Below are 16984 nucleotides of genomic sequence, written 5' to 3' on the forward strand. Positions count from 1 at the left end.
GTAAGAAGGAAACTCTGTGTTTATTTTTCTACCCATAATGAACCATTCAGTACCTTTTCTAAAATATGGCTTCCTGCTTCAGAAAGACATTACAGGGCAGCCCAGGGGGCTCAGGGGGGCTCAGCGGTTTAGCGCCACCTTCAGCCCAGGGTGTGATCCTGGGGACCTGGGATCGAGTTCCACGTCAGGCTTCCTGCATGGAGCCTCCTTCTCCCTCTGCCTGTGTCTCTGCCTCTGTGTGTGTGTGTGTCTCTCATGAATAAATAAATAAAATCTTAAAAAAAAAAAAGACATTACAATAGTCTTTAGGTGCACCACATTACCTCTCTGATCTCAATTCCTAGAACTTTTCCCCTGCTCTTCCCACTCTAACCATACCATCCAGGGCAAGTGTGCTCCACCTTAGTGGGTTTGCACTTACTGTTTCCCATGCCTGGAACTTTCTTCCCTAGCTCCATGTCTGCAGTGCTCATTCCTTCACCCACTTCAGATCTTTGTTCAGTTGCCACTTTCTCGGTGAAACCAGCTATTACCAGCAGATTTATACTAGCAGGAAATACCCTGACTCCGAACCTCTCTTCGCTTTTTCTCCATAGCACCATTTGACATACAATGTTTCATTTGTTATTATTTTTATCTCCCATACTAGAAGATAACTCCTGGAGAGTAGGTCCTCTGTTTTCATCGTTACTATATTGACAGTGCCTTGAGCAAGGTCTGGTTCTTAGCAGTTGTCCAATATAAGTTGTCGAACGAATGAATGATTGAATTCAAGGGGAACAGAAATTCGGGTCATCGGTATTTAGTATTTTCTGCTTGGATTCCCAAGCCCAATCCCGTGTTTGCTAGAATCCTACTGTGGTGAGTATGGTTGGTAAGGGCACAGAAGGCGAGCAGTCTCACACAATTGGGAGTAGAAATGTGTAAACTTCTTCGCAAAGCTATTTGGCAACACCAATCAACTTTTAAAATGCAAGGACTTCAGTTTCAGCTTAGGATGCAGAAAGCTGAAAAGAGCATCACTGTCACCCTTTACAACAAAAATAACAGCCTCCTTTTTAAAAAAAAAAAAAAGGTTGGGTGAGAGCCCAGGCCAAAGTCCTGAGGGCAAATTCCACCCAGAAGCACCCGAAGCTCCGTCAGCGTGCACCCCCCCCCCGCCCCCCGCCCCCCGCCCCCCGCTTCTCGGCGGCCGGGGACCCACGCCGCTCCCGCAGAAGTTTCCGTTTCCTGGAGCAGGACTCCGCCTAGTCCGAGATGAGATTCACTTTCCAGTTTCCTTTTCCCGCTCGGGTCCTGCGTGTAACAAAGCCAACGTCTGGCCCCAGGCCTCGCGCCGCAGACGCCCCGCGGGAAGCGCGCGCCGCCCGCCCGCACTGGTCGCGCACGCGCACACGCCCGCCCGGCCGCCCGCCCGCCGCTCCGCAGGCCGGGATCGCAGTCCTGAGGAGAAAGCCCGAGGGGACCGCTCGGAGCGCGCAGCCACCATGAGGTGAGGCTTCCCGGCTTCTGCCCCCGACCGCGTCGGCCTTTGTTTCAAGCCCGTGTTTTTCTTTTGCCGTCGCCCGCGCAGTGCCGCGGCCCTTCAGGGGGCCGAGCCGCCCGCGCCCGCAGCGGGGCGTCGGGTTGGGGCGCTCGTCGAGGGCGCTGTCCCGGTCCGGGCGTTTGGGGCCGGGCCTGGCGGAGGGGGTGGCGGAGCGCGCGCTTCCCCGGAGCCGCATCCCTTCCGGGCGTCGGCGGTCGGCGGTCGGGCGGGCGGATAGGGTGGGGGGTGCCGGCGACGCGCCCCGGGAGCCCACCCTCCCTGCCGCTCTTCTGGGAGGCGGCGAGCGTGCTTGGTTGGCCGCCGCCCGCGGGGGCCATTCCGGGCGGCCTCTACGTGGCACGGGCTTCCTGAGGCGCGTCGCCTTCCCCCCTCGCCGGGACCGCAGCTGCCGTTCCCCCGACGTGGGCCGACACGGTTCGGCCGCAGCCCTGCAGTTGCCACCTAGGTCGGCTACTGCCATTTTGCCTTTCAGATTCCTGGGTCTGAGTTCTTCCCTTCCTGTGAGCGGCCTTTGTACCGCGTTGAGATTCTCCTTATTCCGCCCAGTCCGCTACTTTAGGGGGTCTCCTTAACTGCCTTGTGTGAGGGGGGCCTTTTTCTCACCCGCCTTGTGTCCCCAGAGACTGGCCCCCTGCCCTTTGCTGCTGGGTGAACCGTCCGCAGTTAGTAAGTTAAGGGATGAGAGGGTAAGGTCCCGGGCTCCTGAAGCAGGCGGCTCTTTCCTCTAAATCCTGTTCTGAACACCTATTAGTTGGGTGATCCAAAGCAAAGTTGCTTCAACTCCGAGTCTGTTGCTTATCTGTACAAATTAATGACCTCCAAGCCTTGGGACTGTGCTTAGTTGATTGCTTAGTGCTTAATATTTGCAAATGTTGTTTATTATTATTTTAAGTGAAAAAGAAATGTAATCCGGGCTTCACCTCTCACATTTGTAGGAAGTGCCTGAAAAAAGTGTGCCTGAAGAAAGGAGGAGGAAAGGGTAGGTGCACTGTATGTGTATGCAGATAGGCTGGAAGGGAGTGGACCCAACTTGGGGAGCTAACTGCCAAAAATACCAAAATTTTCTAAAGATAAATATTGCCTCTTCAGATACAGTAGCTTCTCTCTGCCAGCTTCCCAGAGACAGAGTTTAAAAATTAAGCAAAGTTTAAAAGGTAAAACTTCTCACAGCATCCAGTTGTGCATAAATTCCACAGAACCTGGGTAAGGCACACTATCCCCTTGAGATCTCACACCCACATTCATATTATTTAAGGCAGCCCTCATCATCATCCTTGAGCTGGGCTGGTATAAAAGTTCACAACAGAAGTAGATGTTCATTTCACTCTTTGAATGGGCAGATGTATGATAAGCCCATTTGCCATGGATCTGGACAGGCTTGCCCATGAGTTTGGTGCAGTTATACCAGAGAAAGGGACAGTCATACCAGATTTCCCAGTCAGGACCATGGGAAACAGTCCAAAACGTATTTTCAGAATCCAAACATGAAGGCACAGAGTATGCCAAGATATAAAGACAAGTGGGATAGGGAAGACTGAAATGGGAGAGAGTTGGGAGGCATTAGCAGGAGGTAAACAACTAGTAAGAATCCCCTAATCTGGAATCCAGTACTTTTTATGCTAAGCCTGGGTTAGGACATACCAGAAACTGCCAGTATATGATTGTATTCATTCAACAAATGTTTATTTTTTGAGCTTCTATTAACTGTTATTCTAATAATGTTTATTTATTGAGCTTCTGTTAATAGAAGCTCAATAATAGATTCCAGGAACGCAGTGCTGGGGGCACAGTAGTGAAAAATACAAAATCAGAACAAGGTCCCAGTTCTTATGGGGCGTACATTTAAATGGGGGAAATAGATAAGCAATAGATATTTGACTAAAACAATTCAGAAAGTGTTAAGAGCTACAAGGAAAATAAAATAATTAATGGGCTAAGAGAGTGACCTCGAATGGAAGGGTCTATTTTAAATATTTCTGCTATGAGTAGCCTGGGTAGAGAATATTGGACCTGAGTTACAGGAAAGAAACACTCATGCAAAGATTTAGAAGCAGAATATTCCACGAGTAAAAACAACAGGTAGAAAAGTCCTTGAAACTTGATATGTTTGAGAAAGGAAAGTCAGTATGTCCAAAACACAGTGAATGAGAAGAGTAGAAGGAGAAAAGTTTGGACAGATAAGGCCAAGTTCTTTAGGAACTTGTAGGGCACGGCAAGGGCTAGGTTAATATCTAAGGGTGTTGGGAAGCCAGTGGGAGATTTTAAGCAGGAGACTGACATCATCTGGTTTACATTTTCAGAAGTATAGTAGGACTCCGAAGGGATCAAGAGTCAAAGCTGGGAGACCAGATTTTCACCCCAGCTCAAAGGAAAAGTAATTATGGTTTAGACTAGTAAAACAGCAGTAGAAATTGGAGGAAAGTGGATGGGAACTGGGTGGTAGAATTAACAGGACTTCCATTTGGATTGGATGAGAGGTTGAGAGAAGAGGAATCAGATTACTCCTGGATTTGTTGGCCTGTGGAATTAAGAGGTGCCAAAAAAGATTGAGGGAAGAACAGGCTCAAGGAATCCAGATTTCTGGATTGCATATGTTTATTTGAGATGCCAATTGACATTCTAGCTCTATTTCTCTACTTTCTTTTAGTAAAATTTCTTGAAAGAGTGGCCTCTATTCCCCATATCCACTTCTTTACCAAATATTATCCCCTCAACCCACTCCAGTACTGTTTTCATCCCTACCTTTCTAGTGAAACACCTATCATGGTCCTCCTCAGCTTTACTCCTGACAAAATAATGATCTCTGTCCTCAATTACTCAGTCTCTTAGAATCATTTTACACATTGAATATTCATCTCAAACATTTTCTTCCTTAGGCTTTCATTGATACCCGGTTTCTTAATTTTCCAGCTCCCTCATTGTTGTGTTTTTTTGTTTGTTTTTTTGTTGTTGTTGTTGTTTTTGTTTTTGTTTTTTGCCTCCTTTCCTGGTCCTTCTAGTCTGCTTAACTTGGGAGTGTTTTACAGCTTAGTTGAAAACCCTCTTCTCGGTTTATGCTCAGTCATTATGTAATTTTATTCCAGATCTTGTGGTTTTAAAGTTCATCTGCATGTCAGTGACTCCTGATTTTATATCTTTAGTTCTAAATTCACTCCTTTTTTTAAAAAAAAATTGTTTTTAATTTACTTATTCATGAAAGACACACACACACACAGAGGCAGAGACATAGGCAGAGGGAGAAACAGACGCCCCATAAGGAACCTGATGCAGGACTCAGTCCTGGATCCTGGGATCACGCCAGTGCCAGTTCAACTGCTGAGCCACCCAGGCATCCCAACTTCACTCCTTTTTATCCTCAGTCGTTTATTCATTAATATCCAACTTCATACTTGGCATCTTCGCTTTAGACATCTCAAAATTAACATTTCCAAATAGTGTTCTTGATTTATCTACCATTTCCTGAAGTCGAACGCATAGGAATCATCCTGGGGTATTCCCTCTTATGGCCCTCTCCACACCCAATCCATCAGAAAGACCTGTCAGCTCTGTCTCATGTATAACCAATCCAGTCCTGACTAACCCTCCACTAGAACTATAGTGTAAACTTGAATCATCTCTCCTTGAATTTCCTCAACAGCTGCTTTTATGTCTCTTTCAGGGAAATGTCCTCTGGTCATGCTCTTTAAATTTTAACTACTTCTCAGACTCCCCTGCCAACTTCTCATTTTTTTCTCTTTTCTGCTTTATTTTTTTCTTTATTACAATCTCACATACTATATATTTTTATTTATTTTTTGGTCTTTTTTTTTGACACACCCACTGCCCTATTAGAATATAAGCTACATGAAATCAGGGTGTTTTTTATGTTTTGTTCATTGGTGTATCCTTACACTTAGAATAGTACCCTCTACATTGTATGTCTCAGTAATTCTTGGTTGAATAGATAGCTTCCCTATCAGTTTCCCAGCCTCCTCCCTTGACCTTCCATTATCCATTCTCTTCACAGTAGACAGAGGGATTTCTTTTTAAAACCTATATCAAACATTATCATTTTCCTACTTAAAAAGTTTCCTTCAGTGGTTTCCTCAGTCGTTTATTCATTAATATCCAACTTCATACTTGGCATCTTCGCTTTAGACATCTCGAAATTTAGGGTAAAATTTATGTTCCTTATCATGGACTACCATACCTTGCATCATCTGTCCCTGCCTAGTACTACACCTCATCTTCTGCTATTCCTCTTTACTATGCTTCAGCCACACTTTTCTTCCTTCTGTCCCCTGAACACTCCTGTTTGTTCTCAGATCAAGGCCTTTGCACTCACTGGTCTCAGGGTTTCTCAGTCTCAATATTATTGACATTTTGGGCTGGATAATTCATTGTTGTTGGTACTGAGCTGTGCTTTGTAGGATATTTAGCAGCATCCCTGCCCTTACCCAGTAGGTGCTCATAGCATTCCTCTAGTGGTGACAACCAAAATTATCTCTAGACATACCAGATATACCCTAGGGGGCAAAAGCACCCTGGTTGAGAAGCAGTGGCTTAGATCATTCTGCCCTCAGATCTTTTATGATTGCCTCCATTTCATTGTTGAGCTCTTACTTCAAATTGTCCCTTTCTACAAAAGTTGATCCTTCATAATTATAACTAACGTACCCCTCCCCCTCCCATAACCGCCACTACCCTTAATCCCGTTATTCTGATTTTTTTTTTCCTTCTTAACATTTACTACTATCTGGCATTATGTTGCCCATTTCTTTTCATATTGATTTGTTTACATATTTGTTTTGCCTCAACTCCTTTAGTTCTTTCCTCGCCCAGAATGGAATTGCCATGAAGAAAGAGCCATTTTCTAACTTGTCCACTACAACTATAGTATTACCTAGCATATGCCATGGCATATATTACATGAGGTGCTCAATGAATATTTTGGTTTTATTGATATAAATAAATTTATGATAGTCACACACAGAGAGAGAGAGGCAGAGACAGAGGCAGAGGGAGAAGCAGGCTCCATGCACCGGGAGCCTGACGTGGGATTCGATCCCGGGTCTCCAGGATCGCGCCCTGGGCCAAAGGCAGGGGCTAAACTGCTGCGCCACCCAGGGTTCCCCTCAATGAATATTTTGATGGCACTGTTACATAGTTCTATAAACATTTATATGACTATATATTTATATTTTACATACAAGGGGGGGGTGTTTGGTATGCACCAGAAAGGGAAATAAATACACATTCATACACACATGCCCTGTATACTGTTCATCCCACAATTAGGGCATTTTCCTCTTTTTGAGAAGCCTTAAGGAATTTTTTTTTCTGTACGTTCCTTAATTATGGTTAATCGTAGACTGAGAAAGCCTTTTTAAAAATATTGTATTTATTTATTTGAGAGAGAGAACACAAGAGAGAGAACACAGGCAACATGGGGGGGGCAGAAGGGGAGGGAGAAGCAGGCTCCCCACTGAGCAGGGAGCCAGACTCAGGGCTCAATTCTCTGACCCTGGGATCATGACCTGAGCCAAAAACAGACACTTAACTGACTGAGCCACCCAGGTGCTCCTAAGAATGTCTTCTTGAGTGCCATGCTATTGCTATTGGCAAAACAAATAAATAAAACCAAGAATGTTAATTAGGATTTTGTCAGTTGCAGACAGTAGAAACCTAATTTAGAGTGGCTTAAGGTGTGTGTGTGGGGGTAATTTCCTTAAGTAAATAGAAGGGGCAGGGGTGGACAGGGTGATCCAGGCAAGACTGTTTAGTCACTGTCATGAGCAGTTTATCTTCCTAAGCTCTGCTTTCCTCTATATTAGATTCTTTCTCAGGCAGGGTGACTCTTGCCAAGTTTGGAAAGATGGCCACCAGCAAACCCAAGCTTATAGAAGCCTTTGGAAGGAAGAGAGATAGTTCCATCGAAGTCCCATTTCAACAAAAATATATTTTATTTTATTTTAATTTTTTTTAAATTTTTATTCATTATTTATGATAGAGAGAGAGAGAGAGAGGCGGAGACACAGGCAGAGGGAGAAGCAGGCTTCATGCACCGGGAGCCCGACATGGGATTCGATCCCGGGTCTCCAGGATCGCGCCCTGGGCCAAAGGCAGGCACTAAACCGCTGTGCCACCCAGGGATCCCAACAAAAATATATTTTAATTGGACTATCTCTGAATAAATCACTGGGACCAGGGAATGGCCAGAATATCATGTGCCTTCCCAGACTAAACAGTAGACAGTCCATTTCAGATTACATAGACTAAGAGTAGAGGGAGAAGATGTTCCAGAAATGGAAACCAAAAGAAAGGATCCTCACCAGGTAAAAACCACGGATGTCCACTGCACTGGACTATGTGCACTTCCTGGGTCACTTCCATGGAACTTTATGCTGAATTATAATTGTTTACTTAAAAGCTCTGCATAAGCAGGGCTGTGTCTTGTTCACAGTTACATACCCAGGGTTATTTAGAAGATCTTGCACATAAAAGGGCCTCAGTAATGAATAAACATTTCCTTGTCCTTCCTTCCTCCTTTATCTTTGTAGATTCAGAGGTAGTGTTTCCATTGTGCCCTGCAGAGATTATACTGTGCCTTGCACAAAGGGAGCTCAACAAATATTTGTGAAGTGAATTTTAAGAGCAGTGTTAAGGTAATAATAAGTATAGTTGCCCACAACCCCAGAGGTTGAAAAGATGTGGCACTTATATCGAATCTAATAAGCTTACTTAATTTCCTTGTGCCTTTCCCCCATCTTTCTGGAAATCTGTTACTCTCCTTTTACCTATCTCAAACTTATGCTTCTCCCCATCTCTTAGTATACCAGTTACTATCCTTTTCTGTCCTTTTTCTCTCTATGGAGTTTCCTTCTCCTCTTTCCTCCTTTCTTTTCCTTCATCCCTCTCTCCTTCCCTTTCTTTCTCCTCTGCAAAAATGACATTGGTGTGGCTTCTGTGTCTCCTTTAGTGTACTCTTTTTCTTATTTCTCACCTCTTCTTCTCCCCCTTCCTACTCATAATATAGGAATGGAATTTTTATATTAAGCATTGACTGTATATATTTACTATTCTTAATTTTCAAGTTAAGTAAATAAAACATTTAAAATTCCCTTCAGTAAAAATTGAAGGCACTGGTGAGCTAAAGACTGCCAAAAGGAAATAGATTCCTGCGACATAGAAAACCCTGTCATCTCTTCAGAACTGCTTTTGCAGTACATAATGAGAATATTTCTGGAATTTAATTCTACACCAAGGAAGCCTATATAAAGATACAGGGAACTAGTGTTTGAACTGTAAGATCAAATAAAAGGTAGAATTGTTGTTACGCAAAAAACAGTATTTAAGGTTTAAAGATTATTTCCTTCATTTCTTCAAAATTAACGGGAATTTTGTCTTTCACAGTGAAATTCCTAAGGAATCCTTGAAGGGCATTCTGTTGGAGTTAGAATGTCACTTTACGTGGAATTTACTTAAGGAAGACATTGATCTGTTTGATGTGGAAGATACAATTGGGCAACAGCTTGAATTTCTTACCACAAAATCCAGACTCACTCTTTATAACCTATTGGCCTATGTGAAACACCTAAAAGGCCAAAATAAAGATGCTCTAAAGTGCCTGGAACAAGCAGAAGAAATAATCCGGCGAGAACACTCAGACAAAGAGGAAATACGAAGTTTGGTCACTTGGGGAAATTATGCCTGGGTATATTATCACATGGACCAGCTCAAAGAATCTCAGAAGTATATAGACAAGATAGGGAATGTTTGCAAGAAGTTGTCCAGTCCTTCTAACTACAAGTTGGAGCGTCCTGAGATTGACTGTGAAAAAGGGTGGGCACTCTTGAAATTTGGAGGAAAGTATTACCAAAAGGCTAAAGCGGCTTTTGAGAAGGCTTTGGAAGTGGAACCCGACAATCCAGAATTTAACATTGGCTATGCCATCACAGTGTATCGGCTGGATGACTCTGACAGAGAGGGGTCTATAAAGAGCTTTTCCCTGGGCCCTCTGAGGAAAGCTGTTACCCTGAACCCAGATAACTCCTACATTAAAGTTTTTCTGGCACTAAAGCTTCAAGATGTACATGCAGAAGCTGAAGGGGAAAGGTATATTGAAGAAATCCTGGACCAGATATCAGCCCAACCATATGTCCTTCGTTATGCAGCCAAGTTCTACAGGAGAAAAAATTCCTGGGACAAAGCTCTGGAACTTTTGAAAAAGGCCTTGGAAGTGACACCAACCTCTTCTTTTCTGCATCACCAGATGGGACTTTGCTATAGGGCACAAATGATCCAAATCAAGAAGGCCACACGCAACAGACCTAAAGGAAAGGATAAAATGAAAGTTGATGAGCTGATTACATCTGCCATATTTCATTTCAGAGCAGCTGTGGAAAGAGACTCTATGTTTGCATTTGCCTACACGGATCTGGCCAACATGTATGCTGAGGGAGGCCAGTATAGCAATGCTGAAGACGTTTTCCAGAAAGCCCTTCGTCTGGAGAACATAACTGATGATCACAAACATCAGATCCACTATCACTATGGCCGCTTTCAGGAATTTCACCGAAAATCAGAAAGTACTGCTATCCACCATTATTTAGAAGCCTTAAAGGTCAAAGACCGGTCATCCCTACGCACCAAATTGGCAAGTGCTCTGAAGAAACTGGCTATCAAGAGACTTGGTCACAATGCTTCAGATGTGCAGAGTTTAAGTGCCCTAGGGTTTGTATATAAGCTGGAAGGAGAAAAGAGGCAAGCTGCTGAATACTATGAGAGGGCCCAAAAGGTAGATCCAGAAAATGCAGAATTCCTTACTGCTCTCTGTGAGCTTCGACTTTCTGTTTAAATACATACTCTAGGAAACTAGTTCTAAGTTTTTCTCTCCATTTTGGGTCATTATATTTTTTTATTTTAATCCGTTGTTCATTACAGAGCCATTTTTTTTTAATGGTTATATACCAAGCATCATGCTAAATATTTTATATATATGCAATGATGAATCTTTTGCTGTTTTCTTTTTTCTTAATTAATATAACCCATTAAGAAACAGAAACCTTTCAGCTATTGTAACTTTTAAAAATGGTATGGCCATTATGACTTTATACTCTTTATCTGTACTATTTATAATAATTTTCTATTAAATTGTTAAATTTCCCATATTACACAGTGAGTATAATTCTGCATAAACCTTTGACACCTAGGTCAAGAAAATCTTTCAGGAATGCAAAATCCTATTAGTTAAGCTCTTAACTAGGTAGCTTGCAAAACATGGGCCCTTCCAGTTATAGATGTTCTGACTTAGATGAGAATTTAACCATCAACCTGATAGTAACCTAAAGAATCCACTTTGTTGAAAGAAAAAAGTTCTTAACAATAAAAAGCTTGTCATCTGTGGTGACTTCAAAAAAGGGAGGAAAAAAACGCATAGGAAAAAAAAAAGATTTCTTCAAATACAGAATTTAAGCAACCCATGAGAAATCACAAGTATCTCTCAAAATGTTCATTAAATAGCTAGAAATAGTTATGAGGGGAAAAAATGAATAATGGAAAATCATGTAAGTTTCTCTGGTTTTTTTAAAACAGGAAGAATGAACCTGAACTAATCTAGATGAAATTAATTTTATTCCTTCCCATTAAAATTCCAGTATTTTTAGGTTAAAATCATTGAGATAGAAAGCAGGTCAATTGAGAAATTGGGAGAAATGATAAACAAATGGATAATATAGATGTTCCTAACCTACATCCTAGATTACCAAAATTTCCATGGTTTGGTTTCAGGCCTGGACTGGATCATTCTCATACTCCCAATTTCTGGCCTTTGGTTAACTGTTTTAGTATTCCAGAGTTACTTCTGTAAAGCTTTTTCTTTTGTCTAAGATTTTCAGAATGACATGTTTTCCGATAGATCCCACAGGAATAGTTAAGCCCTACTTTCAGTATTAATACCATCTTGGAAGGGTCACTGTTTAAGGGCTCTTATCCCAGGGGACATTTTTAAATGGGATGTTGCTAAAAATAGCTTCTCTAATGTGGTTTCTTTGATTATAGACTACACAATTATATTTACCACCACAGTATTAGTGGAAATGTGTGCCATGTGCTTTAATTCTCTATACCTCTAATGTAGCTCTTAAAACTACTGTATACATGTTTTATGTGTTTTTTTACTTCTTGTTACTAAAAAAATTTTTTTTCTATTATTATTATAAAAGTAATGAATTCTCATTGTAAAACTTCAAACATAACAGATGCATATGAGTTTAAAGGCAAAAGGGAACCCCCTTGCCCTTCCCTAATTCTACACCCCCATGGGTGGTAACCTGTTAACAATTTAATTTGTATCCTTCCAGATATTTTTTCTATGCATAATCAAACATACATGGATACTGCAATGTATTTCATAAATTAAATGTTTTAAAAGTTTGCTTTACTTAAGTCTCTGCTGTTTTTGTTTATTTTACTCATTTCATTGTTTATTCGAGAAGGAAGAATGAGGAAAGGAATGATACTTAAGTATTTCAGAAATTCAGGACTGAAGTCCTAACTGATCAGTATAAGCATTTGTCACATTTTGTAGCAAATATTTTATTTTGCAGCAAGTCACCTTCCTCCATTGGGATTAATGTTCTAATTGACGTTATGTTCCCAAGTAGGGAAGGCACACACAATATAATACAGTTATGATATCAAAACAACAATACAACTATAAGCCTCTATTTAGATATTTAGTCTTTAAAGTTTATTAAGTGACTTTAAAATTCACTAGATATTATACCAATATATAAGAAGTCATAAATACCAAGAAAGTATAAAATCAGCATATGAAAAATATAACTATAAAATACTGAACTAAAATTAGTATATTTATAATAACTTTAAATTTTGTCACTAATTGCGCTTGCCTTCCTAAAATTTAAAAATATTTAGAGATAATTTCATAGTCTTGGATTTAAAAAAAAGACCTCAGAGTTCACTCACTTTTATCAATTAACCATCAAAACTTAGAGCTTGAATTATCTTCATAAGTGATATTTTCATCTTCAGATAGTCCTTATTCTTAGAAATTTGTTCCTTCAACTTAACTGAAGACTTCTAGCCTAAAGTTTAAATATTTTGAGCTGTCTTTAGGGACCTCGAAGATCTTATCCTTTATAGATGTGATATCAGGATATCAGAACTCATAGTTTCAAATGGCAGAAAACCCAGCTCAAACTGACCTAAGCAAAAATGAGAATGTAATGGCTGTTGCAATTTAATAGTCTAGAGGCAGTACTACTTTCAGATAAATTTGAAGGGATAAGTGAGTCACCAAATATATATAACATGGCTATTGTAAATCAAGTAATACTGACTAGCCAAAAACCAAATGTTTACTATACATGTCTTAAAAGTGTTTGAAGACAATCACTCTATGTCCCCTAAGAATTCAAGTTAAATATGCCATTTTCTTTAAACCTATCCCCATCTCCATCATAATTAACTTTAGTTCTCTCCAAATTATGTTTATCCTTTGCTAGTGGTTTGTGCTAAGAGGTTAATTTAATAATACCCAAAGTAAGGTTTTAGGAAGATGGTAGAATGACCTTTTCTTTTTCTATAAATTATACTTCAATTAAGCCAAAATAAAAATCTCTCCTTGGTAACTACCCATGTGTTGGTTTTTCCACACATGCCTTTTAAGGGATGTTTTTCACATCCTGTACCTGAACATTTGGCTTTTGAAAGTGTTTTATGTCACTTGGTGGCATTCAGCACCTCAATTCAGATAACCTATACCTCTTAAAGAAGTTGAGAAAAAGTTTGTATATAAAATGCTAATCACTACAAATAACAGATAATGGAAAACCGAAGTTATCTTTATAATAGTAACAAATAAATATAATAGTAACAAATAAATATTTATAATAGTAACAAATAACAAATAGTAACAAATAAATAAATATAATAGTAACAAACAAATAGTTTTCAAGCAAGACCTAATCTTGTTTAAGCAGTGTGACCAAGACATAATCACTCTACTCAGCTGTGATCAAATTGCACTATTCTAAGAAAGCTCCATCTTTGTGATATGCCACATGTATGGCTGCCACATGTACTCTGTCACAATGCAGTAGAAAAGCATGTGTCTGCTCCCCCAGGGACCTAAGAAGTCCAAGTTTGCTGTCTGATAGGACTGTCGTAGAGTACGTGCCATTCTCAAATCAGTCATCATGGCCAGGGAGGAAGTTATCATGCTCTTTAGTTAGGCCTGAGGCACATAGCTGCCCCTGAAAGTGAGGAATAGGAAGAAAATGGACTTCCCTGGAAGCATATGGATTACAAGGTGCAGGGGTGAAATTTTCAAGAAAATTGGCATTGGATACTGACAGCCCAAACACCAAGGGTATATAGATTCAAATTAATACCTTCTTCCCCTACTCCATATAGTTCCCTGTAGCAAGTAAAATACTTCAAAAAAGAGCTAGAGTCCTTCTTAACATTGAAGCCCCTGGTAAACTTTCTTGAGATTTCAGGTGCTGTGTCTTCTTAATCTGGTTCTCTTACTCCTCTTTATTCCTTCAGATCTGTTTTCCACTTTAGCATCATAGAGGGCAGACTCGTAAGGGGATGGTGTATGGCAGACAGAAGAAGGGAAGTAGTCATACATTGTAGTGATGACTACCAATTGTAATTCAGACAGCTTCAGAAAGTAAAACAACCAGAAGCATTATGACCTGTGAATGTGTCTGAAGTACCAAAGATGACAACTGAAATTATATCTGTAAAGCTGAGCAATTCCCGATAAAGCCATCATCACCTTATTCACCAGCTGCTGTGAGGTCTCCAGGCCTTGAACAGGACTAGTGCAAATTCAAGGTGACAAAGGGAGAGGATAAAATTAGGTAGGCATGGAAAGATCTGGACATTGAAGGACTAAATCAGATTACCCATGTGATCAGCCTATATATATAATATATACATATATATGTATTTCATGATGGCAAAGACCCATGTAAAAATACTGCTTTGCATTTCCGTATATTAGGCACTTTAGTATGTCACTTTAACTATCTCAACACTGCAAATGAATAGAGACAGGCTCAGAGAGGTTAAGTAACATTTTGAAGATCATATAGCTACTAAGTGGTAGGACTAAGATTTAAAACCAGATCTGAAAAAATTAATTAAAAATTAAAAAAAATAAAATCAGATCTGACCTAATTTATGGTCCACTTTGTATCAGTGTTTCACAACCCTAACTCTCAGAGTCACTGGTTAAGCTCTTTAAAACTCAAATTCCCAGGTCCCACCACATACCAACTAAACCAGAACCTCTAGGGGTGAGGTCTGGAAATTTACATATTTATAAAGCAACCAAAGTGATTCTGAGGTTTAGCCAGGTAGGGAAATGACTGTTACAGCCTCTAATACTATTGGTGGGTGGCCTTGTTCTATATCGTATGCATGCCATTTGCAAGTAGAAATCCTAAGGAAAGCTGTATATATGTTAGGTAAAGGTTAACAGTCCAAATTTAGGCACACAATTCTCAATCTGTTATGTGCAAGCTCTCCAAATAAAGAGGTTAGGGGAGATAACAAGGAATATAATAAGTTTGACATTTGCCACCTAATTCATAAAACTCACATTCAGGGACCATTTGGACAATGAATCATTGAAAAGATTATTTGTTTCAATAACTTCTTTTTGAAAACCAGCAGAGAAGAGCTGCCTCATACACAACAAGTCTTTGGGAAACATGGCCTACCACGACACTTATCAGATTTTAATGTACATGCAAATCATTTGGGAATCTCATTAACAGGTAGATTCTGATTCTGTGGATTTCACAGAGGGCCTGAGATTCTGCACTTTAAGCAAGGTCCCAGCAACATCATAATGTTGCTATTTTTCAGGTAAGAGTTTACATCATTCATTGCTCCTCAAGTTTGACTACACATTGGAATCACTTGAGAAGTAAAAAAACAAAACACTAGTGTCTGGATTCCATTTCAGAGGCTGACTAAACTGGCATTACAATTTTGTAAAAAGATTTTATTTATTTATTTATTTATTTATTTATTCATTCATTCATCATTCATTCATTCATTCATTTGAGTGAGAGAGACAGCCTGAGCAGGGGGAGGGGTAGAGGAAGAAGGATAAGCAGACTCCACTTGGACCCAACTCCAGGATGAGATCATGACGCAAGCCAAAGTCAGATGCTTACCCTACTGAGCCACCTAATCACCCAGCATTATGGTTTTTTTTTTTTTATTTATTTATGATAGTCACACACAGAGAGAGAGAGAGAGGCAGAGACATAGGCAGAGGGAGAAGCAGGCTCCATGCACTGGGAGCCCGACGTGGGATTCGATCCTGGGTCTCCAGGATCATGCCCTGGGCCAAAGGCAGGTGCTAAACTGCTGTGCCACCCAGGGATCCCAGCATTATGGTTTTTAAGTTCCCTAGGTGAAACTATTGTGCTGCAAAGTTTGAAAGCCAACCTTAATAATTGACCCAAAATCTGTAAAATGGGTCCAAATCATAGTAGTTATATAAACTCATCATTTGGCCTGACAAAGTCCAGGACATCAGGCCTGAGTTTATTTCTTGGCCTATTAGACAAACCAAAAAAACATACCCATGTATGTGTGTATATATATATATGTGTGTGTGTGTGTGTGTGTGTGTGTGTGTGTATGTATATATATTCAGGAAATATACATATGTATATTCAGGGAATATATATATGTATATATATTCAGGGAAGTGGTTGTAATTGCCCTTTAGGTAATCTGTCTCTTCAAGAAAATAGAAGAGCCTTTTTCAACGGATGGCAGGTGCTCTTGGAAGCTATTTTGTTCACTAAAGCTATACTGCCAGTCTCACAAAAGTTGAGATTAAACCCTTTCCACAAATGAATCAGCTGGCAAGAAAACTGGCTTCAGGGATCCCTGGGTGGTGCAGCGGTTTGGCGCCTGCCTTTGGCCCAGGGCATGATCCTGGAGACCTGGGATCGAATCCCACGTTGGGCTCCCGGTGCATGGAGCCTGCTTCTCCCTCTGCCTGTGTCTCTGCCTCTCTCTCTCACTGTGTGCCTATCATAAATAAATAAAAAATTAAAAAAAAAAAAAACAAAAAGCTTTGCATTAAAAAAAAAAGAAAAGAAAACTGGCTTCAGAGTAATGGAGCTTTTAAACATTTTCTAACCTCTCTGGGTGCAGAGCTGATCTTAGCAGTTGATCATATGCTATCTGCTTGACTTTCAAGGACAATATAAACAGTCAATATTCTTTCCTAGAAGTCCAAGATGCAAATTACCTCAGTTCAAGAAAAACTTCATAGATCCACAGAACTTTAGAACCAGGAGGACCCTGCTCTAACCAAATATATCAATGAAAAAGTTGAGCCCCAGATTGATAACATCACTTAAGATCTACCATCTTTTTGGACTATAATTTCTTCTC

At 40.4% G+C, this 16984-nt stretch overlaps 1 protein-coding gene across 1 annotated transcript; it reads left to right on the forward strand.

Moving 5' to 3' along the window:
• The first annotated feature begins 728 nt into the window (after positions 1 to 728).
• On the forward strand, positions 729 to 11966 carry IFIT5 (interferon induced protein with tetratricopeptide repeats 5). The gene is made up of 2 exons (XM_025990484.2): positions 729 to 1492; positions 8939 to 11966. The coding sequence occupies exons 1-2, from the start codon at positions 1488 to 1490 to the stop codon at positions 10380 to 10382; spliced, it is 1449 nt and encodes a 482-aa protein (XP_025846269.1). The 5' UTR covers positions 729 to 1487; the 3' UTR covers positions 10383 to 11966.
• Positions 11967 to 16984: the final 5018 nt, after the last annotated feature.

Source organism: Vulpes vulpes, chromosome 15 (genome assembly GCF_048418805.1).
Source record: "Vulpes vulpes isolate BD-2025 chromosome 15, VulVul3, whole genome shotgun sequence".
NCBI classification, from domain to species: Eukaryota; Metazoa; Chordata; class Mammalia; order Carnivora; family Canidae; genus Vulpes; species Vulpes vulpes.